The 26,927-nt window shown below is 43.9% G+C and overlaps 1 protein-coding gene across 2 annotated transcripts in view; it reads left to right on the plus strand.

Annotated features, from left to right (window-relative positions):
- Positions 1 to 26,927, plus strand: part of Nucb2 (nucleobindin 2) — a 36,524-nt gene that overhangs the window by 4,107 nt on the left and 5,490 nt on the right. The window contains 10 exon segments of one of the 2 annotated variants that reach the window (NM_021663.2): positions 1,004 to 1,164; positions 14,402 to 14,545; positions 16,884 to 16,991; positions 18,420 to 18,546; positions 18,765 to 18,868; positions 19,956 to 20,141; positions 20,319 to 20,409; positions 21,138 to 21,196; positions 21,295 to 21,387; positions 25,531 to 25,620. In NM_021663.2, the coding sequence (NP_067695.1) occupies positions 14,402 to 14,545; positions 16,884 to 16,991; positions 18,420 to 18,546; positions 18,765 to 18,868; positions 19,956 to 20,141; positions 20,319 to 20,409; positions 21,138 to 21,196; positions 21,295 to 21,387; positions 25,531 to 25,620 (1,002 nt within the window). In that variant the 5' untranslated portion in view covers positions 1,004 to 1,164. 2 annotated transcript variants of the gene reach the window in all.

The raw sequence follows: 26,927 nt of genomic DNA on the forward strand, positions 1-26,927 counted from the left end.
CCCAGCTAATGGTTTAACAGAACAAGTTAGCCTTGAAGCTGAGTAGTTCCCTCGAGGTTAAGAACTCATTGTTCTTGTAGGGGACCTGTGTTTGGTCCCCAGTGCCCTCATGGTGGCCATAACTCCAATTCTGGTTTCTAGGACCAACAGGGATGCACTTAGTGCATATACGTACTTACATGCAGGCACCCACACATACACATAAAATAAAAACAGATACATCTTTTTTTGAAAGAAGAAGTTACCTGTGTCTTAGCCTATGGTCGGTTGCTATGAAAAGACACCATGGCCATGACAACTCTTATAAAGGAAAGCCTTGCTTTCAGTTCTAGAGGTTTAGTCCATTATTATCATGGTGGGGAGCATGGTAGCATGCAGGCCGACTTGGTGCTGAAAAGGAACTGAGAACTCTACATCTAGATCCACGAGTAGCAGCAAGAGAGAGCCACTGGGCCTGACTTGGGCTCACCCTTAGTGACACACTTCTTCCAATAAGGCCGCACCTCCTAGTCCTTTCAAATAGTGCTACTCCCTAAGCATTTAAGTTTTTGAACCTAAGGGACCCGTTCTCATTCAAACTACTACACTGTATATCTTAAAGTTTATATGTTTGCTAAGAAAACCAAATGCTCTTATCCTGAGTTCTTTCTTGTGCTGAACAACTTAGTCATTGTAAACAGGATCTGTTTGTTCTGGCCTTTGACTGTTTTATCAGTATCTTGACAGGTCATTAAAAATTGGATACTCTTTTTTTTTTTTTAAGATTTTTTGAGATCCGATTCTCTTCATAGCTCTGGCTAACCAGGCTGGCCTTGAACTCACAGAGAAACTCCTGCTTCTGCCTCTAGTGCTAGGCCACCAAGTCCTATTAATTTGATACTTTTCTTTCATACGAATTTTATACTATGTATACAATGGCACACATTCTTGTGTGTTTTTCCTACTAAATAAGGATGCGTTTATAATTCATTGTTATATTTAATCTCTCTCTTTCTTCATTTAGAACGCACCAGTCAGTTTTTCAAGGGAAAAATCTGGGCCGGGAGCCAAGGCCTGATCGCCACAAACTTAATATTGTGTAGATTATTTTACCACCTGATCTCAGTGGCCTCATCTGTGACAAAAAGAGAGAGAAAAAGAGATAAAACTTTGGCCTCTCTGAAGGTAAGTGTTCAGAAAAGAGTTGTCTTTTGTGCAACAAAAACCAACTATGGCAGCCAACAGCAAATAAACACGAGGAAGAGACCAGGTGGGAAGGGAGTAAAGATAGAGTCTCACTATGTAGCCCAGGCTGGTCTAGAACTCACTGTGTGGCCTGGGCTGGCCTTGAGCTGGTCTAGAACACACTGTGTGGCCTGGGCTGGCCTTGAGCTGACAGCAGCGTGCGCCTTCAGAGAGAGGCCAAAGGAATCTGATCCCTATGGAGCTGGAATTGCAAATGTAAATCACTTAACATGGAACTTGAGTTGAGAACAGTGTGTGCTCTTAAACACTGAGCCGGGCTGGAGAGATGGCTCAGCCGTTAAAGGCTAGGCTCACAACCAAAAATATAAACATTGAGCCATCTCTCCAGTCCCTAAATTATTTCTGCTTTATAAATTTAAATTTTATTTTATTTTATTTTATTTTATGTGTATGGGTGTGTTTTGCCTGCATTCATGTCTGTGCACTGTATGTATGCCAGAAGAGGGTGTGAACAGCTGCATGAATGCTGGGAATGGAATTTGGGTTCCCTGGAAGAGCAGCCCATGCTCTTAGGGCTGAATCATCTCTCCAGCCCCTAACAGAGTTTCTGAAGTCATAGTTTAGAATAGGCAACGTGACCTCATAAAGTTGTCTGCAGCCTCACCTTCTAGTTATTGATCTGATGCCCCTAAGGTTCCTCCAATTCTCAATGTCAAAGATGGCTGCTAGGCCTCTACTGTTACATTGGAGTTCCAGGCAGCCAGGCAAAGGCAAAGAATGCATGCTGTCTCTCTGGAGGCTCCCTGAACCAAAGCTCAGGCTTCAAGGAGACATAGCTGAGGGTGGGTTGGTGCTACTGAGAAGGAAGGTTTGGATGTCATTGGAGAAGCAGAACTCTCTGCCATGTATAGAGCATCCCTCTCACTTCTGAGCTCGAGGCCCTTACAGTGGCTTACATGACCTGGGGGATGGGAGCAGACCTATCTCTGTGCGGAATTGCATTTCTGCTATTTTCTCGGGTTGTTTGTTTGTTTCTCCTAATTTGTTTGTGTTTTTTTGAGACAGGATCTTTGTCTTAGTTAGGGTTTTACTGCTGTGAACAGACACCATGACCAAGGCAAATCTTATAAGGACAACATTTAATTGGGGCTGGCTTACAGGTTCAGAGGTTCAGTCCATTATCATCAAGGTGGGAGCATGGCAGCATCCAGGCAAGCATGGTGCAGAAAGAGCTGAGAGTTCTACATCTGCATCTGAAGGCTGCTAGTGGAAGACTAGCTCCCAGGCAGCTAGGACAAGGGTATTAAAGCCCATACCCACAAGGCCACACCTACTCCAAGGCCACACCTCCCAACAGTGCCACTCTCTGGGCCAAGCACATACAAACTATCACAATCTTGCTATATAGTCCTTGCTGATCTGGAACTCAAAATCTAGCCAGGCTGTTGAACTAGTCGGCCTCTGGAGTCGTGATTACAGGCATGCGCCCTTGTGCCTGGCTCTGCTTTTCTTTTGGTCTATGATCCATTATAAAGGCACTTTCCTCTTGTTTGGAGATTTGTTCTGGTTATTTAAAAATAAATGTTCAGTGGATGTTCTCTGTGCAGCGATGAGCTGACATTTATGAAACTGCAAGCCTGTATCGAAGCAGGACACTAGAATGATAGAGACCTTTTCCCAAGACTGTTGCTTACCCAGTCATCAGAAGTGACTGCCAGTGAGTGTGACCCTTCTTGGTGTAGTCTTTGTGTTCAGGATAGTCAGTCACACAGGACATGTGTCTGCCCGCCTTGCTACTAGTTGAAAGGAACTGATGGTCTAAAGTCACTTAACTCTTACCTGGCATGAAATTTTCAGGAGCAGAGGCTGGCCTGGGATACAAGGTTCAATTGTCACTATTTTAGTGTTAAAAAAAAAAAAAAAGAAACAACCTTGAGAAAATGAAACAGCATTTCAGGGAATGGAATTTTAAGTGAGGAAGGACGTAAAGATTCAGTCAGTTGTTCAGTATTTATAGGAAGGAGATAAAGAGAGATAAAGATTTTTTATTTCTGTGAAGTGTTTGCATTACCACAAGCTCTTCTACTTTTCCTCTTAATACCTGGGCATGGCCAGGCACAGCGCCACACAAATTCCTATTGGTTTTGAACTCACTGTAGAACCGAAGCTGACCTCGAACTTCTGATCCTTCCACTTTTACCTTTTTAGTGCTAGGATTACAGGCAGGAACCATCATGCCTAGTTTTCTGCAGTCCTGAACGGCTAGCAGGCTAGGCAGGCTCTTTTCCAACTGCACTGTCTTCTGAGCTTCTTACAGGGTTTTAAAAGTCATTTGACATTCGAGTCATCAGACTAAACATGTCTATTCCTGAATACCACTTGAATAGTTTTTAGCTTTTGTTTTGCTTTGGTGATTTAAGACAGTCTTACTCTGTAGCCCAGGCTAGCCTTAAACTTGTTGCTATCCTCATGTTTTAGTCTTCCATGTGCTGGGCTCAGCTCATTTTAAAAAAATTTTTTTTCATGGTTGGAGAGATAGCTCAACAGTTTAGAGCACTGACCACTCTTTCTGGGACCTGGGTTCGAGTCCCACCACCCACATGGTATCACACAGCCATCTGTAACGCTGGTCTCAGGGGATTTGATGCCCTTTTCTGGCTTCTGATTGCATTACATATACACAGTGCATAAACACACATGCAGGCAAAAGAAATGAATAAATGAAATTTATCAAGGTTTTTCAGTAACAGAAAAATGGCTGTTCTGTGTATTGTTTTTTAATTAATTAATTAATTAATTTTATGTATGTAAGTACCCTATCTGCATGTATACCTACATGCCAGAAGAGGGCATCAGCTCACCCTATAGATGGTTGTGAGCCACCATGTGGTTGCTGGGGATTGAACTCAGAACCTCTGAAAGAACAGACAGTGCTCTTAACTTCCAAGCCATCTCTTCAGCCCCCCGTGTATTGTTTTAAAAGTAGTTTTCCCCTCAGTACATTAAAGGCTTCAGTTTGGCTTTCTAGCATAACATCCAGTGTGGTTCTTAAAACATAAACCTTTGTTTAAAAAACCAAACAACCTACATGTCAGCCTTAAAAAGAAGAGAAAAGGGGGGATTAAGAAGGGAAAAATTAAAAAGGAAAAATAAAGGAAAAAGATTCACGAAGGCAGGGGTGGGTCTAGGAAGACGACTCAATGGGTAAGAAGGCTTGGTATGCAAGCATGAGGATCTGAGTTCAAATCCCCAGAACTCAGGTAAAAAATGGGGCATGATCCCTTATGTACCTGTAACCTCTTTTCTGCCCTGCATGTGAACATACCACCATATGGTATTCTCTATCCATTCATCCACCCACCTACCCACCCATCCACCCACCTACCCACCCACCCACCTACCTACCTACCTACCCACCTACCCACCTACCCACCCACCTACCTACCTATTTATCTCTCATATACACAGTTACATAGTTTATACTCTTCAATGAATAACTTCTTGACTACACGAGTGATTTCACAGCTAAGAACTCTGTCTCTGTGTGAGTCACAGCTTTGAGTTGATTTTCTGGACTTGGGGGGCTTGTTTGGATTTACTGGGTACACAGGGGAAGGTGTGATTCCTTCTGCATCTGTACTTCCTGTGCTGTCTTATCGTGGAGCTGGGGATGTAGCTTATTTGTCGAGGATTCGCCTGGCGTGCGCCATGCCCCGGGTTCAGTTGCCTCCCCCTTATAAACTGGTGTGGAGGTGCACACCTGTAATCCTGACACCCAGGAGACGGAGGCAGGACGATCAGGAGTTTGACCTCATCCTTGACTGTATAGTAAGTTCCGGGCAATCCGGGTCACCTGCCTCAAACGTAACACCACCACTACCACCGCCACCATCACATCCACATCCGACTACCCCTGTGCTCTACAGGGGAGGCTGAGAGGCAGGGATGCTCTGAATCTGAGGCCGGCCTGGGCTGCACAGTGAGTTGGCTGGGTTTCATGTCACCCTGCTGGGCGAGGCAGCTCTCAGCCTGTGATGATGGCTCCGTCTGCGGTTCAGCCGTTGGCGCACTGTCTCCTTTTAGGGTCTGTGTCATCCTTAGGGAAGAAGAGGGTGATAAGGGAATGATGGCCTGGTCGGGGGAGGAGACCGTCCTCTTCCTGTTGGCTGTCCTTCCTCTGCTCTCATGAGCAACATCCGTACATTTTCTAGTTGATGGAGGTCTGTAACTGGATCTGTCTCTTTCCACATTTTGTTGGTGTTTAGGGATTTTTTTTTTCCTGTCATTACTCTTCTACATAATATACTTGAACACTTTCCGTTTCTTCTGTTAGGGCAAGAGCTGACATTTACTAAGTCTTTATTAAGGACCTAAGCCATGTTTCAGTTAATTGTTCTAGTTACATCTAGAGTGAGCACTGAAAGATTAGAATCTAATAGGTAGGGGAAAGTACGTTTAGATGGTTTTCATTGATCAAAAAGAAAAGAACAAGAAGACTGTCTGGATAGCTCGCAGGTAAAGGTGCTCACTGAGAAGCCTGATGACCTGAGGCGGGAGGTGGCGGAGGCAGAGGACTAACTTCTACAGGTCACCTCAGATCTCCACATGGAATAGGAGAGGAGAGGCAGCGACTATTAAAAGGCAAAGTAGATAGAATGTCCTCAAGAAGATGGTGGCTTTCACACATTCGGTTCCTGTGTTTCCCTGTAGGACACACAACCGTATGGCATATAGGAACAAAATGCTGCCATTGAGAACTGAGCCAGCCGCGACATGATTTATCTCGCACAGTCCACTTTGTTCCTGAGAGAGCTTTTACAGATTAATTTAGACACACGGCTTTTGCATAGCATTTATAAAAAGATTTGTGGGGCTGGAGAGATGGCTCAGCGGTTAAGAGCACTGACTGCTCTTCCAGAGGTCCTGAGTTCAATTCCCAGCAATCACATGGTGGCTCACGACCATCTGTAATGGGTGCCCTCTTCTGGCAGGCAGTTATATGTGTAGGCAGAACACTGTATATATAATAAATACATCTTTTTTTAAAAATTATTTATGTTATGTATATGAGTACACTGTAGCTGTCTTCAGACACACCAGAAGAGGGCACCAGATCCCATTTCAGATGGTTGTGAGCCACCATGTGGTTGCTGGGAATTGAACTCAGGACCTCTGGAAGAGCAGTCAGTGCTCTTAACCGCTGAGCCATCTCTCCAGCCCAATAAATACATCTTTTAAAAAAGACTTATTTGATTTTTTAAAAAATTTTATGTATAAGTGTTTATCCTGTATGTCTGTGTAACACATGCATGCAGTACTCCAAGGAGGCCAGAGAGGATGTCAGATCCCCTGGGGCTGGAGGTACAGACAGTTGTGACTTGGGGTACTGGGAATTGAACCTTGGCCCTCTGGAAGAGCAGTCAGTGCTCTTAACTGCTGCACAGTCTCTGCAGCCCTTCTTTGTTTCCTGTTAGGCTCCACTGCCTGCGAGTTTCTTCTAATCCTGTAACATGAACTTCACAAGCTTTGGGGGCTCTCGGTGTTAGCATAAGCTGGCAGAGAGCTTTCAGATTCCTATATTATTTTCAAACCCTTTAATTGTTTGTTAACCAAAAAGCACTGACAGCTGTCAGCTGTGGAGGAACAGCACCAATGTGTTCTTTTCCAGGTGTCCTGTTCCTTAACTGCTCAGACACATCATATCAGAATACTCCCGGAGCTAAGCGAACGTGCCCAGCAGGTTAGGCCAGATTCTTCAAGTCAGACTTAGCCACTCTTCCTTTAGCAGTGTTATTGCCCACCCCCACAAGAGCACACTGGAACATCTTTGGGAAGTCGCCTTGTAGTTTCAAATGTAGTGTGTCAGCAGCTTTGGCCAGCTATTTCTCTGATAGTCTGTCAGTGGAGTGCTATGGAAACCCACTTATGGACTTGCAGTTTAGTTGGTAGAGTGCCTGCTTGGATGCAGGAAGCCCCTGAGTTCAGTCCCAGCATGTACAGCCCTGGATTTGGTGTTCTTGAAGGGTATGGACATCTTCATAGTCATCACTGAATTATCTTGCATGGGCTGATGAACGGACACTCCATTAAACAAGTCTGTGGGGTCCAAAGGAAGCAGGCCAGGGAAGTGGCTCAGTCTGCCTAGTGCCTGCTTAGCATGTGCAAAGCCCTGAGTTCAACGTCCACCACCTCATAACCGAGCATGACAGTGTACATCTATAATCTCATCTCTCCAGGAGAGGCAGGAGGATCAGAAGTTCAAAGCCATCCTTGGTTACCTAGGCCAGTTTATCTTTAAATAAATTAATAAACATCTCGAGAAGTAAAAATCTGTACGCTGATGCATATCTGTAATCTCAACATTTGAGAGGTTGGGGCAGGGGTGTTGCTGTGAGTTTGATGCCAGCCTAGGCTACATAACAAGACCTTGTTTCAAAAGAGCAAAAGCCCATTCTCTCATGCCAGTGTCTTTCCCCTTTAGGGTTAGTGCATTATTTTGAGGCCTGTGAGAGAACACTGGAAGGAGTTTGTCAACCCTTCCCATTGACTAAAATCAGCTTTGCCTCTTCACCTTACCCAGTGTTTCTGAGATCAAGCCCTTCACCTGGCGCATGCTAGATGAGAATTGTACCACTGAGTTAGAGCCTCTGTCCTCCTTTTCTTACATTTGTTAGAAGTTATGGAACATCTGCTCCGTGTCAGGAAGATGTTACTGACAATTTGACATTTGCCTCAGTGATGGTCACCTCTGTCCTGTCAGCCCTGGGACCTGCAGCAGTTTCTGCTGTTCTCAACAGTGCTCTGTGGCTGTTCATAGGGAGTTCTTCTGTGTCTCAGAACACAGAGTTCCATAGCTTTGTGTAGTAGCTTCCTGTCTAAAGTCTGGTAAAGCAATTAGTGCCCATAAACGAAAAGGTCAGGTTGTTCCTCTGACAGCAGTGTTGTTCGCCCCGGCCAGCCGCTTCATTTTCTCTGCTTTCAGAGGAGCACTCAGATGCCAACTACGGCCCCTTTCACCTGTAGGTCCAGAGATTGAGGTCAGGGCTCCACGCATGCTAGGCGAGCACTGACCATTGGGTTATGGCTGCCACCCTTTGTTTGTAGCCCAGGGTGGCCTCAGGCTCTCTGCAGTCCTTCTGTGTCAGCCTTCCGAGTGCTATGGTCACAGTTGTGCAACTAAGTCTGGGTCTGACTTAGTTTAATCCCTTTGAAGATAGTGAGCAGTGAGACGTAATGAGGTTCCGACAGTAAGAAAAACTGCAATGAAGTTTATGATTTTCAGGCCGTGAAGCTGTATTGCTGTCACCACCTGGCCAATCAGTTTTTTTTTTTTTTTCAATTAATTGAAAGACAACCCCTGACTTTTAACACATTAAGCTAAAGAATCATGTATCAAGTTGATTAAATACAGACTCCGTGATCTGAGTACATTTAAACAGGAAATGTTTGAATTAGAAGGCAGATGAGGCTGTGGAGATGCTTCAGTGGTTAAGAGCACTTGTTGCTCTTGTAGAAGACCCAGGCTTGGTTCCCAGGACCCACACGGTGGCTCACAACTCTGTGGATCCAGAGGACCCAACCTCCACTTCTCACCGCCTCAGCTACTGCACACATGTGGTACAGAGATATACAAGAAGGCAAAGCACAAGAGAATAAATAAATAAATCTAAAAGAGATTTAAAAAGGAAAGAAGTTGAGATGGGACTCACATAGTGGACGGAGAGAACCAACTCCTAAAAGTCCTGTGACCTTCACACATTCAGTGTGGCACACATGCACACGTGCAAACACATGCGCGCGCGCGCGCACCCACACACAGCAAATAAAAACAAAAAAGGCAGTTGTCAGTCATACAAAACAGTGTACATATGTACATACACGTACATGCTTATATTTTAACACACTAATAGGAACACAACTGATTTCAAGTAAAATTGGCCTAAAATACAAAGTCACTCAAATAGTAAAGTTCAGCAGAGGGCAAGAAAATTTAAATTTATGTAGCCTGTGCTTAGGTAAAAATTGACAGAATTATCAAGAAAATTATAAAGAAGGAAGATCATGCTTTTTCTTCTGATAGTGATAGAATAAAAGATGAATGTGTTAAGAAAATGAACTTAAGGGCTGGAGAGATGGCTCAGCGGTTAAGAGCACTGTCTGCTCTTCCAGAGGTCCTGAGTTCAAATCCCAGAAACCACATGGTGGCTCACAATCTTCTGTAATGAGATCTGATGCCCTCTTCTGGTGTGTCTGAAGCCAGCTACAATGCACTTATATATAATAAATAAATAAATCTTTTAAAAAAGAATATGAATTTAGATTATGGAAAATTATAAATCATGGCCAGAGTAGATGCTAAGCATGGGTTTTAAGTTATATCATTTTTTCTTTACAATAAAAACATTTAGAGCGATATTTTTCTGTGTCTCTTCTTTGTAAAATTGAAAGATGATTCTACATCATGTAATTTACACATAGACATACACATATACACACGCAGACACACACACACCATACACACACCCACACACACACACCATACACACACACACACACACACACACACACACACACACACACACACACCATCTACCTCACTATGAGGTCCAGTCCAGTAGTCCTGGCTGATCACTATTGATCACTCTATAGTCCAGGCCTCAGGCTCAGTCTTTCTGCTCCAGCTTCCAGGAGCTGGAATTACAGCATGTGTCGCCAGTCGAGCTACACCCCCCTCCCCCGCCTTCATGTAAAGTGTCCACTTGACTGGTGCCTGCTGCTCTCTAATGCTATACTGCTGTCTGCTCTTCCTGATTTAACACATACTCATCCCCACTAAACAATCCTCTCCCCGGTAATCTTTATTTCTGCTTTCCTCTCCTGCTGCCATCAGCTGTAAGCAGTAATAATCTCCTTCTCTAGGGATTTACCTATTGGGGGCATTTTACATGGATTGAATCGTATAATATGTGTTTTTTCCCCTTGATTGTGTTTATGATTGTATTTGACTTAAAACCACAGATTTCTCCTTATAAATCTCAGTCTTTAGCTTTTAAAAATTCCTAAAAAGCAAAATAGCTTTTGGTTTTGAATGACATACAATGATGAGTTGTCTTAGCCATGTAAAAACCAAAACTAAACCCGGAATGAAAGAACACAGGCCCTTCAGTGTTTCGGCCCGAGTGTTGTTCCCGCCTCCGGAAGCAATTGGGCCTTAGGGTGGAGCCTCCTGTTTCCAGCGAAATCCAAAAGATTTCAGATGTCTGTGGAGTTGATCTGTGTTATTTTTGCTGTTGGCTTTTGTGTCTGAGCACTGGAGCTGGCCTCTTGCCTTCCCAGTATGTCAGCCTTCTGTAGTGAGCCCTATTCAACTAGAGGCTTAAATGTAAAGGTATTTATAAATTGTTTAACCTGGTAATTTCATATAATCGGTTTGAGCATGAGCAATTTTAGTGGCATTTCTGATTAGGTGTCTGAAAGAGTCTCTGTTTTACCGACTAATTTGATGGTGGGATTTATGAACTTAAAGAATACAGAGATCAGGCTGGTTGTGATAGTCCAGACCTACAGGAAGACCAGGAAGAGTTCAAGGTCATCCTCAGCTATACAGAGAGTCTGAGGCCAGCCTGGGTACATGCCACCTGGTCTCAATAAAGAAAGGCTAGTGAGGTCTAGAGAAATCCTCCAGTGACTGAGCTGTGATGACGCAGCTGTGACTGGTCACAGCCGAGTAGAGTACAGCCCCCAGGGTCAGTGGGGAGATAGCTTGGTTGGTTAAATGTTTGTTATGCAAGAATGGGGATTTCAGTTTGACTCCCAGAACCTATGTAAGAAGCCAGGCTCGATGGCAAATGCCTGTAATCACATCACAGGGACGGGGAAGACAAGATTCCCTAGCCAGCCAGCCTAGTCCACCTAGCAAGCCCCAGCAAGAAACCTTGTCTCAGAAAAGAAGGTGGACAGCTTCTGGAGTATCTGACCACCACATGCATACAAGCACACACATGCATGTGACCACCAACACACAAACATGGGGACACTGCCCTCTACCTCAGAGCTGGGGTTGGGATGCAGGGTCCCATGCATGTGTGGCAATTGCTACTGCCTAGCTGCACCCTCAGCCCCCAAGCTGCACCCTCAGCCCCCAGTTACCTTAGAGAGAAGCGCTCTAAGCAGTAGACAGAGGCTCGTGTTGAAGGGCAGTGCCTGCTGTTGCTTCAGAATTAGCTACAGGACTCGATAAGGATGGTGGGGTCTTCTGAGGTCTCTGGTCTTCAAGGCCAGCATAGGCCCTGGGGATTTGCATTTCTGCAAAGGAGCTCCTCACAGGTAGCCTGCCACTTTGTGTCAGTCACTCAAGGTCTTAGCGCTGCTCTTGGCTTTCTGAGTATTTCGTCTGTTTCCTGTGTACCTTCCTCCATGCTGTTGATGTTCTTAACATTACTCTCTATCTGTTCCCTTCGTAAGCTTGCATGTGTAAACGCATCTTATTCCTTTCTATTTCTTGGAGGAGATTTAGATCTATGGATCACAGAGCTATGGAAACAGAATAAAACTTGAACAATTGTATTCATAATATTTGAAATCTTTTGTTCTGTTTTAACCCTGTGACAGCCTACATGTAAGAGATGAACACAATGTAATACTCACTACGGAAACCTCTCCAACATCCTTCCTATTCCTTTTTTGTTACTGTGTTTTTGAAACACAGTCTCTTCTATACAGCCCTGATCGCCTAGAACTTGTTATGTAGACTAGACTGGTCACGATCTTGCTGCAATCCTCCTGTCTCTCCTTTTTTAAAATAGATTTTTAAATGATTTTGTTTATTTAATGCATGTGAGTACACCGTAGATACACTAGAAGAGGGCATCAGAACCCACTACAGATGGTTGTGAGCCACCATGTGGTTGCTGGGAATTGAACTCAGGACCTCTGGAAGAGCAGTCAGTGCTCTTAACCACTGAGCCATCTTTCCAGCCCTGCTTCTTGAGTTATGTGATTACAGAGGTGTGCCTCTACACCTGACCTATTTGGTATTTTACTGGCCAATTTAATTGAAAGCAACTATTGACTGTTTTTGTTTGTTTGTTTGTTTTTGTTTTGTTTTGAGACAATGTTTCTCTGTTTAGCCCTTGCTGTCCTGGAACTTGATCTATAAAGACTAGGCTGGCCTCAAACTCAGAGATCTGCCTGTCTCTGCCTCTCAAGTGCTGGGATTAAAGGCATTCACCACCACAGCCCAGCTTTTTTTTTTTTTTTTTTTTTTAAACATTCATTCATTGTCTGAGTGTGCACATGGATCAGAGGATAATTGTGGAGGCAGGAGGATAGCTTTCAGCGGTTCTCTCTTGCCATCGTATGGGTCCCAGGGACCAAACTCAGTTTGTCATGCCTTTACCCACTGAGCCATCTTGACAGCCTGGCTGGTTATTCACCATGTTTTCATTGTAGTTGTTTATTAGTTTTTATTTTTATATGTTCATGGGTCTGTGTCTGTCTGTCCGTATGCTTGCAGGGCCCACAGAGGCCAAAAGAGGGCATCAGATTCCCTGGAGCTGAAGCTGCAGGTGAACGTTAGCTGCCAGATGCAAGTGCTCTCAACTGTCGATTCCCTGTAGGCCTTTTGTCATATTTATTAATTTAAGATTTGTTTATTTTTAATTCTATGTGTATGGGTGTTTCACCTCTGTGTGTGTCTGTGCACCACATGCATGCCTGGTGCCTGCGGAAGGCAGAAGGCCCTCTGGAACAGTAGTTACATAGTTGGGAGCAATATGATGTGGGTGCCAGGGGCTGAACCCTAGTCCTCTGGAAGAGTGCACATGCTCTTAACCACAGAGCCATCTCTCCAGCCGATTGTATCGAGGATTTTTTTTTTTTTTTTTTTTGGTTCTTTTTTTCGGAGCTGGGGACCGAACCCAGGGCCTTGCGCTTCCTAGGCAAGCGCTCTACCACTGAGCTAAATCCCCAACCCCTGTATCGAGGATTTTGTAGTTAATCTTTTTTCCCCTTCTGCTTTCTTTTGTTTTTTTCAATTAAAATGTTTTTGTGTACAAAATAATGGGCTCACTTATGCATTTTCAAACATATGCTTTGCCCTGTTTTGTTCCTACTTTCCCGTCAGTCCTCCTCCTCTCGCTGGCCCCTCCCCCTCTCTCACTAATATCACCCTTGTGGTTTTATGTCACAGGTGTGTAAGTATGCATGTTTAAATGTAGATTCCTCCCATGATGCTAAACAAGCAGCGTTTTATGTCTCCTGCCTCTCCTGTCTTTACCCACTAGTGTCTCCATCTCTTTCCCTGCCTCTCCCCCTCACACTGACCCACTCATGTCCTCCGTTTTCCTTATTCCCTCCACAGTCTCAGTGTTACTTTCTATTGTTTGTTTATCGATAGAGCCTCTGCACCCAAAATGGCCTGGAACTTAACTATGTGGCTCAGACTGGCCTTGAACTCATGTCCAGTCCTCCTGCCTCAGCCTCACAAGTGCTGGGATGCAAGAGTTGAGCCACCGGGTCTAATTTTCAAATGTTTCCCTCTAGAAGCAGTTTAAAGGTAGAAGTTTTGTTCTTGTCTTTTGAACATTTCTCCCATACTTTCCTTTCAACACCCTCCTCTCCCTCCTTTTTTGTTTTTTTGAGACAGGCTTTTGATATAGCTTCCAAGCTGGCCTGGAAATTACTGTGTAGCTCGGGCTGGTTTCAGACCAGCAGGGGTCTTCCTAACTTCGCCTCCCACATGCTGGGCTTGTAGTTGTGCACCACCGCACCAGGCTCTGTCTGTTTTGAGGTAGGGTCTCAACAAGTAGCCTATGCTCACCTGGGGCTTACAACCCTCCTGCCTCAGCCACCAGAGTACTAGGATGATAGGCCATGTCAATCCATCAGGCTCTCCCTTGATTTTCCTCTTTTTAAAATTAATGTTTTCTTATATGCATTTATTTACTTATTTATTTTGGGTGTGTTTGCCTTTACCCACTGAGCCATCTTGCCGGCTGTTCTCCCAGTTCGCTTTGGTGATTTATTCTAAGTGTCAATTTTCCAAGTTATCAATTTTCATCCCACTTCCTGGAGGTGTTTCTTGGTTGGTTTGTTTGTTTTTGTTCTGCGTTTAGCCTCTTGGGAATGGGTATATGATTGAGGTGACACTGGGAATGCTTGTCTGCAGCCTTGCAGCTTCTTTCCAGGCTTTGCTGTAATGTTTTCTCCCTTTCAGATGAGGTGGAGGACCATCCAAGCACGGTACTGTTTTCTCTTGGTTCCGTGCGTGCTCACTGCGCTGGAAGCTGTTCCTATTGATGTGGACAAGACCAAAGTGCACAACGTCGAGCCGGTGGAAAGTGCAAGGATAGAACCGCCAGTAAGTGCATGGGCGAACCAGAAGTAAATGCCTTAGGATGGCCGAAGAAGTGAAGATCGCTGCTAAGACTCACTCAGTGAAATCCTGGCCAGTGCTGTGAAGTATTAATTGTGGCCAGTGGATGGACCATGGAGTATTAATCCTAGCCAGTGGAGAGATTGTGAAGTATTAATTCTGCCAGTGACTGTGACGTATTAATCCTGGCCAGTGGAGGGACCATGACGTATTGCTAATGTTGACTGCACATATAACCCCACATTTGGGAAGTATTTCTGAAGCAGTAGCAAAAAGCCACTGGCTGGGAATCAGGTGACATAACACTGACCAATGCTATTTAATGTAATTGGTATTTAGGAGAAGTAATCACACATTTTTAGTATGTAGCAGTGATTAGCCAAGAAGAGAAATACTATTATTTTCTAAGGAGGGAGACATGATCATGGGAAAGACCATTCTTTTTTCTTCCCAGAAACCCATTCACACCATTGTGTTGTTTTTCAGTGGTGGGGATGGAACCTGGAACTTTCTGCATTCTTGGCAAGCACTCTACCATTTAGCTGCACACTCAACCTTAAAGCTTCACTTTCTAAACCACACAGGACATTATACTTATTTTATAATAAACCGTGTTATTGGTCCTGATTTGGAACTCTCTCTTGACTGTTGAAGCTGTTGTTGACACCAGGGGTAAATGAGGTGGGGTGTAGAGTCAGCAGCAGCCCAAAAACTGGTAGCTCCTGGCACTGTGGGGGCCTCCATTGATCTCAGCAGGAAATTAAAAGGGAAAAGAGAGGGAGCCCGAGCTGGAGGTTCTGGTGGCTGGAGACCAGCACTGCTTGTTACTGGCTTGAAATTTTGAACTCTCTTTTACTCTTCTGGGGCCAGAACTGATTGCTTCTGGCCATTGCCTCCTGCTGATAGCAGCAGGTGATTAAAAAAAACTTTCTTATTTGGGGCTGGTACTTTCTGTGACCAGCGAGAAACTCTGAACTCCTTTAACTCTTAGGGTCTATTGAGAAAGAAAAAGAAAGAGAAAAGTCATGCACACACTGGATGAAGCAAAGGAGGTTTTAACAAGCAAGTTTCATCATTTTCACACATGCATATGTATACATATATACACACATACCTACATATATACATATATACACACTTGGTGAATTGAGCAAACTCCAACAACTTTATTTTTTCCTTTAGTCCTTTTTATATCCCCTAAGACAAAGTGTTCTATGTAAGAAAAAAAAATACCTCATTCAGAGATAGATAAAATATTACATAAGAGGGAGTTACAGCAGAATTGTTGATATGTTCAAAGTAGTAGTTTTATCTCCTTTTCATTTCATAGCTCATTATAAGTTCAAAGCAGTAGTCTTTTAAAACAGATTTATTTATTTATTTTATGTGTGTGAGTACACTGTAGCTGTCTTCAGACACACCAGAAGAGGGCATCAGATCCCTCAGATCAGATGGTTGTGAGCCACCTTGTGGTTGCTAGGAATTGAACTCAGGACCTCTGGAAAGCAGTCAGTGCTCTTAACCACTGAGCCATCTCTCCAGCCCAATAGTATTTTATAGCATCACCCAATCCTAGTTCATCCTTACTTTATCATGGTGCACACCTGTGGCTTCATCCTTGAACCTGACCTAGAATGAATGTTTTCTTTGATCATTAATTTGTTCTAAGACTATTTTTCTTCCTACTGCAATTTGCATGCTTGTGGTGCATGAAAGCTCATTTTACTCCTTCATGGAGCGTTTACTAACTATTTATTTTATGAGGAGGGAGCACATTCTATTCTTGATTCTAGTTTTATTATATTTTTTGGCAAAATAACTAAAACTATCTTCTTAAACTTTCTATCAATTACTCTAACTTCCTAAACGTATTCGAATCAAATCAGGAATTTTATAAATTCAATAATTCTTGGAAACAGCATTAGTTCGTGAAAGTGTATCTTTCATGTTGATCTGCAGGACACTTGCCCAATAGGGTGGGCTGATGCCCAGGAATCAGTCATAGCAGGCTGCAGGCAGAAAGGGCCTTTGTTTGCTCAATTACAGCATGACAGAAAATGAGGAATGCAGCAGTGGCAGACATTATCAGCAGCAAGAAGCAATCCTGGGCTGAAGTCCCTGGGCCTCGGGCCTCTTCAGGGCACACCCACCACAGTCATGCAAAAGACAGTGGGCCACCTCCAGGAAGCTCACTTGCTTGCCACAGTTCTCCCTGCATGACTTCTCCCACAAGAACATTCTGTCTCTGTGTACTCCGCTTGGACTCAGGTCTTGCTGTTCTGACTAAGGCACACTTTCTGAATTGTGACTGTTTGTATCAAAGGACACGGGACTTTATTATGATGAATACCTCAAGCAAGTGATTGAAGTCTTGGAAACAGATCCGCATTTCAGAGAAAAGCTCCAGAAAGCAGACATAGAGGAGATAAGGGTGAGTGGAGTTGGACAATGGGCCTGGCACGCGCTGAACTAAATACTGGAGAAAGGAAGAAGAGCTTTGCAGACAAGATGGGAAAGGGGCTGGGTGGATGGATCCGAGCTGTTACAGTACAGAGATGTGTGGGAGGTAGACAGTGTGGCCTGTGGGAAGCAGAAGAGGAAGTCATTCTTCCCAGCAGAGATCATGTCAGAGCTCAACTATAGAAGGAAGAGGGAGGACTTGCTGGTGTCTGAGCCCGACACGCAAAGGCTGGGACTCACGTGGTGGTGCAGAGCTGTGTACAGCAAGTGTAGTGGATTGCATCGTGTTCCGAGGAGAGCAGGAAGTTACTCAAAGGTGAAGAGCAGGCTAGGGCCTAGTCAGCTCCAGATTAACCGAGGAGGCAGTGAGCTGTATCTTATGTTAATACGGCAGGGACAACCATTTGCCTCCATCCTAAGAACACCATTATGTGTAATATACGTATTGAAAGTGTAGTTTGCATAGGTTATATGTGACACTTGCCATTGTGTGTAAGGCACTTACACATCATGGTCTCAATGTGTGTGCAGGTCCTGGAACTAATGCCCTATTCTAGGGATTGACCTGAGGGAAGGCTGTTGTAGAGTTTTATCTGTCACCAGTGGATAAGATATTTGGGTTATTTCTGCCTATTTCTGAGTAATGCTTTTGTGAACACCAGTACAACAGTGCTGAAGTTACTGTGTTAACATGCTTCGGACTCTGAGTTAGAGTCCTGGGGATGGAATTTCTGGGTCATGTGCTCACTCTATTTTTAGTTTTTAAAAGAATTGCTTTGAAGGAATAGTTTGATTTTGTCTTTTGAGGCAGAGACTCGGTATTCTAGCCTGGTCTCGAGCTCACTGTGTAGCCAAAGCCTTTGAATTTCTGATCCTCCTGCCTGCAATTACAGGTATAGACAGATACTCTAGTAAATGAGCCAAGTCCTCCCCCCCTCCATTTTTTTTTTTGAGTCAGGGTTTCATGAAGACTAGGCCGGTATGAAGAGGAAGGTAGCTTTGCACTTCTTAGTTCCTGCCCTCACCTCTCAGGTGCTGGGATTATAGTCCTCATGCCCAATGAAATAAAAGGAATACTTGTGTAATGTAAAAATGTATCCAACTCAGTCAAAACTATTACAGTTTTAAGATAATGCTGTTTAAAAATATGTTTTAAATTTTAATGCGTGAGTGTTTTGCTTGTGTGTATCTGTGCATGTGCATGCGGTGTCCATAGATCTCAGCTAGGATGTTGGCTTCTCTGGATCTGGATGTGGGTACTGAGGTCCTCTGGAAGAACAGCCTGTGGTCTTCATTGCTGAGCTGTCTCTCCAGTTCCTGCAGTGCTATGTTTACTCCATTATATCAGGTATAAAATAAAATGTGCTAGATAAAACTAATTTATTAGTTTTGTTGACAGAGCGGGAGGCTGAGTCAAGAGCTGGACTTAGTAAGTCACAAAGTGAGGACGAGACTGGATGAACTGAAGAGGCAAGAAGTAGGAAGACTGAGAATGCTCATCAAAGCCAAGCTGGATGCCCTTCAAGGTGGGTGCTGGACAATGGGAGGAGATTTGAGTGTTGGCTCAAGGAGGTTCTTATGTTAAGTGCCAGCATGCTGTCTTTATGTTTGTGGTATGTATGTGTTCATGTGTTTGCATGAGCAGTGTGTGCACATTCATGTATGCATGTGTGTAGAGCCTGAGGTTAATGTGAGGTATCTATCCTCCGAGACTGATGTTTGCTGTTTTCTCACACTGTTGCAGACACTGGCATGAATCACCACCTTCTTCTTAAGCAGTTTGAACACCTGAACCACCAGAATCCTGACACATTTGAATCCAAAGACTTGGATATGCTAATCAAGGCGGTAAGGATGCCCTCAAGCTGGGGTCCTCTTGTTCCTTTGAGGATCTGTGATTTGACAGATAATCTCAGTGAAGCAGGAACCTAACTTTCTTATGCTCTGGAGAGCTTCTGGAGGTTGCATTAAGCTCTCTCACTACAAATATCAGGACTAACACGGGTGCACATCACTTATCCAAGCCAAAACGCTGCAAAAGCTGTACGAGGCTTGAGCTAGCCACTCACTGCAGTATCTGTAGTTCTTATTTTAGACTCTGTCCTGCTGCCTGTGAAGGTTCTGCGGGACTCAGTTTCCTCGTCAGCTCACTTTCTTGGTATTCCTTGGAATGGTCTCTGAAATCTTGCTCCGTCTCCATTTGCCCTTCCTCCCTGTGAAAAAGCCATAATAATTTCATTACTATCATACTTATTTTATATATGCTACATCTATATGTAGTAGTATTTATTAACTATTATATATTATCATTTTATTGTATGATTATATTGTATTTGTGTGTGGTTCTAGGAGTGTAACTGAGAGTTTCATGCATGTTAGGGATCCATGCATTCTGGGAATACTGGCATGAACTACCACATTGGTTGGCCCAGGCAGTTTTAGAGGAGAGTTTGTGGACCTATTATTATCTTAGTTACGAGGGAAATTGACAAGCTTGATATTTTAGTTGGGCAGTTATAAAACTCAGTGAATAGCTGTTGACTACCATTTTACTCCCTGTATGTTCACGTTTGACCCAGTGTCTTCTTTTTGAAATCAGTTTGTATTTTGTTTTCTTTGAATAGTCCAGTGTTTGTTGGTTTTACTCTCCTGTTTGCATTTGTTAGAGAGCTCAGGGTATTTTTAAGAGCGATTTTATTTTGTTTTGGGGAGATAGCTCTGGGCTCAGTTGAGAGACCCTGCCTCAATGACTAAGGTCGGGAGGAGCCATCGAGGTAGGCCCCTAACATCAACCTCAGACACTTGCACACAGATGCCCGAGCACATGTGAACGCACGTGTACACCCGCATGCACACTGCACACATGCAGGTAAGAGAAACAAAAAAGAATGACGCTTAACACTTCTCTCTTGCACACTGATGTGCTGTGCTCTAGGCCACCGCGGATCTGGAGCAGTATGACCGGACTCGGCATGAGGAGTTTAAGAAGTATGAGATGATGAAGGAACATGAACGCAGAGAATATTTAAAAACGCTGAGTGAGGAGAAGAGGAAAGAGGAAGAAGCCAAGTTTGCAGAGATGAAGAGGAAGCATGAAGACCACCCCAAAGTTAATCACCCCGTAAGGACTGCGATTCACAGAAATCATGTCTAGATGGCTATTGTAGCAGAATTTTGTCCTAAGTTTAGCATATAAATCTTGAGTCTTAATTCTGAAAACTTCCTCAGATGTATTTTTTTGAGTCTCTATACATAGATTATGTTTTGTTTTGAGCACTTTCTTAAAATTGGTTCACAGGGAAGCAAAGATCAACTAAAAGAGGTTTGGGAAGAGACTGATGGATTGGACCCTAATGACTTTGACCCCAAGACATTTTTCAAATTACATGGTAACAGATTTGAATCAAATATTGATATTTATAACTGCTGTTTGAAAAGTCTGTATTTGATTTACTCGTAACTGGTTACTGTGATGGCTTGCTGTTGAGTTCTACCAGTAGTCACATTTAGAGTTTCCCCTTCAAGTGAAATGACTAATAGTTTTTAGCTGACCTCAGAAGGTATCTTAGATCATAACTGTGTCTGTCTGCCCACATTTGCTATCAAGTCATTGTATGATTTCCTCCAGAGCTGTCTGCAAACTGGAGGTAATTCAGTGGCTGGTTAGGAAATACCTAACGAACTTTTTATGAGAGAACTAAAATTTACTAAGCTGTTATGGTGGTGACACCTGTAATCCCAGCACATGGGAAGCTGAGGCAGGAGGACTGCTTGCATAGGCTATCCTGGACCACATAGTGAGTACCAGGCCAGTTAGGGATACAAAGCACGACCATGCTTAAATCTTGTTTTAGCTACTTTTATTCTTATGGATACTGCTCTGTCTCTTTGGAAAGAAATAGCAGCTATGCACTTTTCTGAAACATGGTTATGCACTGTAAATATAGCCTTGTCCCCTGGGTTGCTCTGAGGCCTCATGAGAAAGCTGAAGCCCTAGCCTGCAGCCGATGGTTGCTTTACCCTGCACCACTTCTGCAAACTGCTGTAATTGTATTTTACCTGTTTACCCTCTGAAGGATTCAAATTTGCTTTTGCATTTGTGACTATTGAACTTTAGATGTTAACAACGATGGATTCCTGGATGAACAAGAATTGGAAGCACTGTTCACAAAAGAGGTAAATGTTCGTTACACCCTCAGTCGGTCGGGCCTGCCTCGGTCCCCTCGGTCACCCCCTCTTCTTTAATGTTAGTGTTTCACATTTCCTTTCTTCAGTTGGACAAAGTGTATAACCCGCAGAATGCAGAGGATGATATGATAGAAATGGAAGAGGAGAGGCTCAGGATGAGAGAGCACGTCATGAATGAGGTATGCTTTAAGGGTAGGGCTCGTGCCAGTCCTTTCATTATTCAAGTTCTTGCAATAACTCTTGTCATACGACGGAGGAATAAACACGCAGTTGCTGTTTCTTTAGATTTATTTATGTGTGTGAGTGTTTGCCTGTGTGTACGTATGTGCACTTGTGCCTCTCTGGTACCTGAGAAGGTCAGAAGAAGACTCCTTACCTCCTGGAATTGGAATTAAAGATGGTAGTGAGAGCCCATGCGGGTGCTGGGAACCAAACCTGCGTCTTCTGCAAGAGCAGCAGGGCTGTTAACCACTGAGCCATCTCCCCAGCCCCCACAATAAGTATTTAATTGATTTTGTATTCGTGACCATAATATTATACTAGATTTCTTTAACAAAATAATTTGTAACCACTTTAAATATAAGATGATGCTACTATTGGATATCAGCAATAAACATTTGGGGTAGTGAAGAAACAATTATGTTAATATCTTTTAAATGTACATAAGCTTTTATAGGGTTGAAAAGCCCTTATCAGAAACCCAAAATGCTTCAAAATTCAACACTTTTTGGTCACTGATCAAGGTGCAAGACATGGGAAAGCCTATCCCATGAATTTTCATGTTTCATGCACCAAGTTATTTATTGTATACAAGCCTTCAAGCTGTATGTATAAATTGTATATATAAACCATAAATCAGTTTTATTTAGGGCTCTGTCTTAGTTAGGGTTTCATTGCTGTGAAGAGATAACATAACCAAGGTAACTCTTATAAAGGACAACATTTACTTGGATCTGGCTTACAGTTCAGAGGTTTAGTCCATTGTCATCATGGTGGTGTGCACGCAGACATGGTGCTGGAGAAGCTGAGGCTTCTACATCTGGACTGGCAGGCAACAGGAACTGACAGTGACACATGGGCCAGGCTTGAGCGTCTGAGACTTCAAAGCCTACCCCCTAGTGATGACTTCCTCCTACAAAGCCACACCTAGCCAAAAAGGCTAATAGTTCCACTTCCTATTTAATTGGTCCCATCCCAAGATACCATTATGTATGTGCAAATATCTCAAAAATTTCTTGGGGGGGGGCAGGGTTTGAGACAGGGCTTCTTTGTGTAGCTCTGGTGTCCCAGAACTCTCTTTGTAGACCAGGCTGGTCTCAAACTCACAGAGATCCTCCTGCAAGTACCTCCCATGTGCTGAGATTAAATCCAAAATGAATTAATTAAAAAATCTAAAATATGAAACCACTTCTGGTCCCACACATTTTAGATAATGGATACTCAGCTTATACTAAGAAATCTCCCAAGTTCTTTACTAATTACGACAACAAATTTTACATCTTGCTTGCCGTCCATAAGCCTCAGGGGTATAGGAAGGTAGGACTGCTCAGCTAAGGCTGGGCCTAGAGTGGTTTGGCTCCTTGGAGTCCTATATTCCCAGGCTTCAGAGTGTCCTCTCCCTGGATGACACAGGAGCATAAGCTGCCCAAGGCCCATTCACGGAGGGTATAAGACTGATGCCCAGCCATGCCAGGCCCCAGGTCTGCTCACTTCCCTCTGCCTCAAGTGTCTCCACAGTCAGTGAGGAGACAGTGGCACCTCTCATGGGCTGTCTAAGCACATGCTGAGCTGCAGGGAGCGATGTAGAGCCCTCCACAACACAAACCATCACAGAGACCTGAAGTTTAATTTGTCTTTTTTTAAATTGGATATTTTATTTATTTACATTTCAAATGTTCTCTCCTTTCCTGGTTTCCCTTGGCAACCCCCCAATCTAATACCCCCTCCCCCTGCTTCTGTGAGAGTGCTCCCCCACCCACCCACTCCTACCTCACCGCCCCACCATTCCCCTACACTGGGGCATCGAGCCTTCACAGGACCAAGGGCCTCCCCTCCCGTTGATGCTGATAAGGCCATCCTCTGCTATATATACAGCTGGAGCCATCTGTCTTTTAGAGCAACTGACTTTTTCAAAATTTTACTTTTGAGTTTTTCTTTCTCCCATGACTTGGATTCTAAAAGCAGCACCCTGTTAAGTACTGTTGTTAAGTGACTGGCAGGGGTGAGCAGGGCAGGTGCCTCAGCACAGTGTTTGTCCAAGTGTGCAACCCTGATGTGCACCCCGACTCACCCCTCTGCCCCCATACTGGAACAGAGACGCAGGGCGGAGACTAACACAAAAGCAAGCTCACTGACTCACTAGTTCCAGGCTGTGAACCCAGATCCCTAGGAGGCCCTGCCTGGCTTCCTAATCCCTGGTCCATTAACTTCCCCATTCTTATTCCCATTCTTATTCTTTGTTCTTAAAACCTCAAGATGCCCTTCTTCCTCTTCCCTTCCTTCCAGTGTCCTACAAAGGGGCAACCAAGAGAATCACCCATCTTTCCCACCAAATCCTCCAGGCCCTCTTCCTCTCTGCCCGTTCATTTTGCCTTGTATCTGCTATGTGGGTAATCAGTCATGGTTGGTGCTCCTGTTGAAAGCCCTGAAGAGTGCTGGTGTCTCTCTTCAAAGACCCTTCTGCTGTTGATTCCCCTGAATCTCTTGGGCCTGGTTTCATCTCTGTACTGGATCACTCCTTCCACTAGAGGGCAGACGTGGTCTTTTATTGTCTCCATAACCCGTGCTGATTGTCCCAGTGAAGGCTATCTGGTCTGGGCAGCCCTGTGCTGGCCAATGCAGTGCGGCCTTGTAGCACTTGGCACTCTGGTACAGTTCACACCGTCGTCTTCAAGTCCCTGGAATCCTCTGTATGAATGTGGCAGTGGCTGGGCCTGTGCTTGGCCGTGTTCACCTTCCTGCTCTATTCAGTCCTTGGGTGACCGTGACACCCTCTATCAGCCCACGTGCTCTACAGCCCGGAAGTAGAAGCACAGGAAGTTGTGAGCCACCAAGAGGGTTCTGGGAGTTGAACCCCAGGCTTCTTCAAGTACAGTAAATGCTCTTAAGTGCTGAGCCTTCTCTCTAGCCCCAGGGTAGCTGCTGTTTGGCTTCAGTGATATCCACAGGAATGTTGCTCTTTCAGTGCTGAACTGAGGCCCCTGTAGAGTGGAGGTTTGCCTGGACTGCCAACCAAGACCCTGTCATAGCCTGAGGGTCACATGAATTTGTTTTTGATCGTTAAAGTTCACCATTGTAACTGAGTTTGCCAAGAACTGTACACTGTGCACTGGAGAGGACTTAGAGAGGCCATTGACTTCTGCTTAGATGTCTGTAGTGTGCTTTAGGTATATTCCTTTTTTTAAAAAAAGAGTTGAACAAGGCAAGTGTGGTGGTACATGCTGTCTTAGTCACTTCTCTGTTACTTTGAAGAGACACCATGGCCAAGACAGTGTGTGTGTGTGTGTGTGTGTGTGTGTGTGTGTGTGTGGTCACGGCAGAGAGCATAATGGCACTGTAGCATGGTGTGGGACAAGTAATAGAGTTACATCATGATCTACAGGCAGAAAGAGTGAGACACTGGGCCTGGCTTGGGCTTTTGAAACCTCAAAGCCCACTCCTAGTGACACACTTCCTCCAACAAGGCCACACCTACTCCAAAACAGCCACGGCTCCTAGTCCTTCTCAAATAGTGCCACTGATGCCCTCCCTGATGACAAAGCTTCCAAATATATGAGCTATGGGAACCATTCTCCTTCAGACCACCACACTGCCTCTAATCTCAGCACTTGATAGGCAGAGGCAGAGGACTTCATAGCCAGATCCATATATACCGAGGCCCCACCTCGGAAAGCATAGCCCCATGCCTGAGAAAAGCAGTAGTTGAGCATCTCAATCTTACCTGCTTTATTCTTGGCCTTTACAGCTGTTTCTGAGTGGTGGGTTTTCTTGCCTAAGCACTTGGGTCTAGCTGGATTATGTTTATTGTGGTGAAGGCATTGGCCATAACAACCTAACCAGGCAGATTCCTGACTTGGTCTTGGGCTACAGCATATCAGGTGGATGGACAGCTTACATTTCCAGGTTTTAATTCCGATAGAAGAGGAAGATGTGTGTTTCTTTATGCGATGAAAACAGAGTCCTTCTATTCTCCTTCCTGTTTTTGTGTACATTAACCTGTTCCTAATAGCTGAATGTTTGCAAAGTGGCATTCCTAAGAAGATTTATACTTTAAAAAATATGGAAGATTTATTTATGTTGCTTTTATATTTTCCTTTAATCAGATTGATAACAACAAAGACCGATTGGTGACTCTGGAGGAATTCTTGAGAGCCACAGAGAAGAAAGAATTCTTGGAGCCCGATAGCTGGGAGGTAAGAAGACCCGACTTTAGAGGGACGTGTGGTCCTAGAAGCTCTGCACCACTGTGTCCCGCCTTTAACTGTCACTCCTCATTATGTTTGTTTGTGTAATTCTACAGTATTCATGTTTGACATAAAATGCCACTATAAAATAATAGTTCCTTGTCTCCTTGGAAAACGTTCTAGCAATAAATCTTTTTTATGATTATACTATGTAAAATTAGAACTCTTTTTTTGTAAAAAGGCTTCATTTATTTTTATTTTATGCGTATGTATAAGTGGCTGTATGTATATATGTATACCCTGTGCATGGTTGGTGCCTGAGGAGGTGGAAAAGGAGTATCCAGTTTCCTGGAGCTAGAGTTACAGACCATTGTGAGCCACCATGTGAGTGCCAGGGACCAAACTTGGGTCCTTTGCAAGAGTGACCAGGGCTCCTAACTGCTGAGTTATCTCCCTAGCCCTCAAATTAGAAATCTTTTTAAAAGTAGACATTTGCTAAATATAAAATTGCCACTGAAAATTTAAAACATAGGTACATTTTAAGAATAAATTAAAGGACCCGCTGAGCTGTCTTTACTGTAGAGAGAATCTATTGTGCAGTGTGTGGAAGCATCACCTGTCAATAAAAAGCTGGTGGCCTATTAGCATAAGGAAGGAAGTAATAGGCGGGGATTCTTGTAGGAAGAGAGGACTCTGGGATAGAGTTAGGTGCAGGAAGAGATTCTCCCGGAACTCTGAGGAGACAGATACATAAAACTGAGGAGAGGTAACCAGCAATGTGGCATTCATAGAATAGAATAAACATATTGATTAAGTTATGAGCTAGTTGGGAAACAAGATCAAGCTTATCTGGGCATTTATTCCTAAATAATTTAATCTAGGGGTCATTATTTTGGGAATTGGGGTGTAAGTAGGAAAGTCAACCATTACACTGTATAGATATTTCATTACTGTTGTTTGAGGCAGTGTCTCATATAGCCAAGGATGTCTCCCTGCCTTATCTCCCATGTGCTGTGATTACAGGCATGCACCATTATGTTTTTGTTTTCTGAGACTGCCTCAACCTCACCCTTGAAATAGCCTTCCTGCCTCAGTCTCCTGAGTGCTGGGATTATAGACATAAGCCACTGAACCTGTCCTCCAATATTTTATTGCTGTTACAAAAGAAGCTGGGCCTGAAAGATGGCTCAGAGGGTAAGAGTGCTTGCCATGCAAGTGTGAGAGCTAGAGTTCAAATCTGCAGAATCCACATGAAAAGTCAGACGTGGTCACACACCTATAACCCTGTTAGGGGAGGGGCAGAGGAAGAGGACCAC

The sequence above is a fragment of the Rattus norvegicus genome, chromosome 1 (genome assembly GCF_036323735.1).
Source record: "Rattus norvegicus strain BN/NHsdMcwi chromosome 1, GRCr8, whole genome shotgun sequence".
NCBI lineage: Eukaryota > Metazoa > Chordata > Mammalia > Rodentia > Muridae > Rattus > Rattus norvegicus.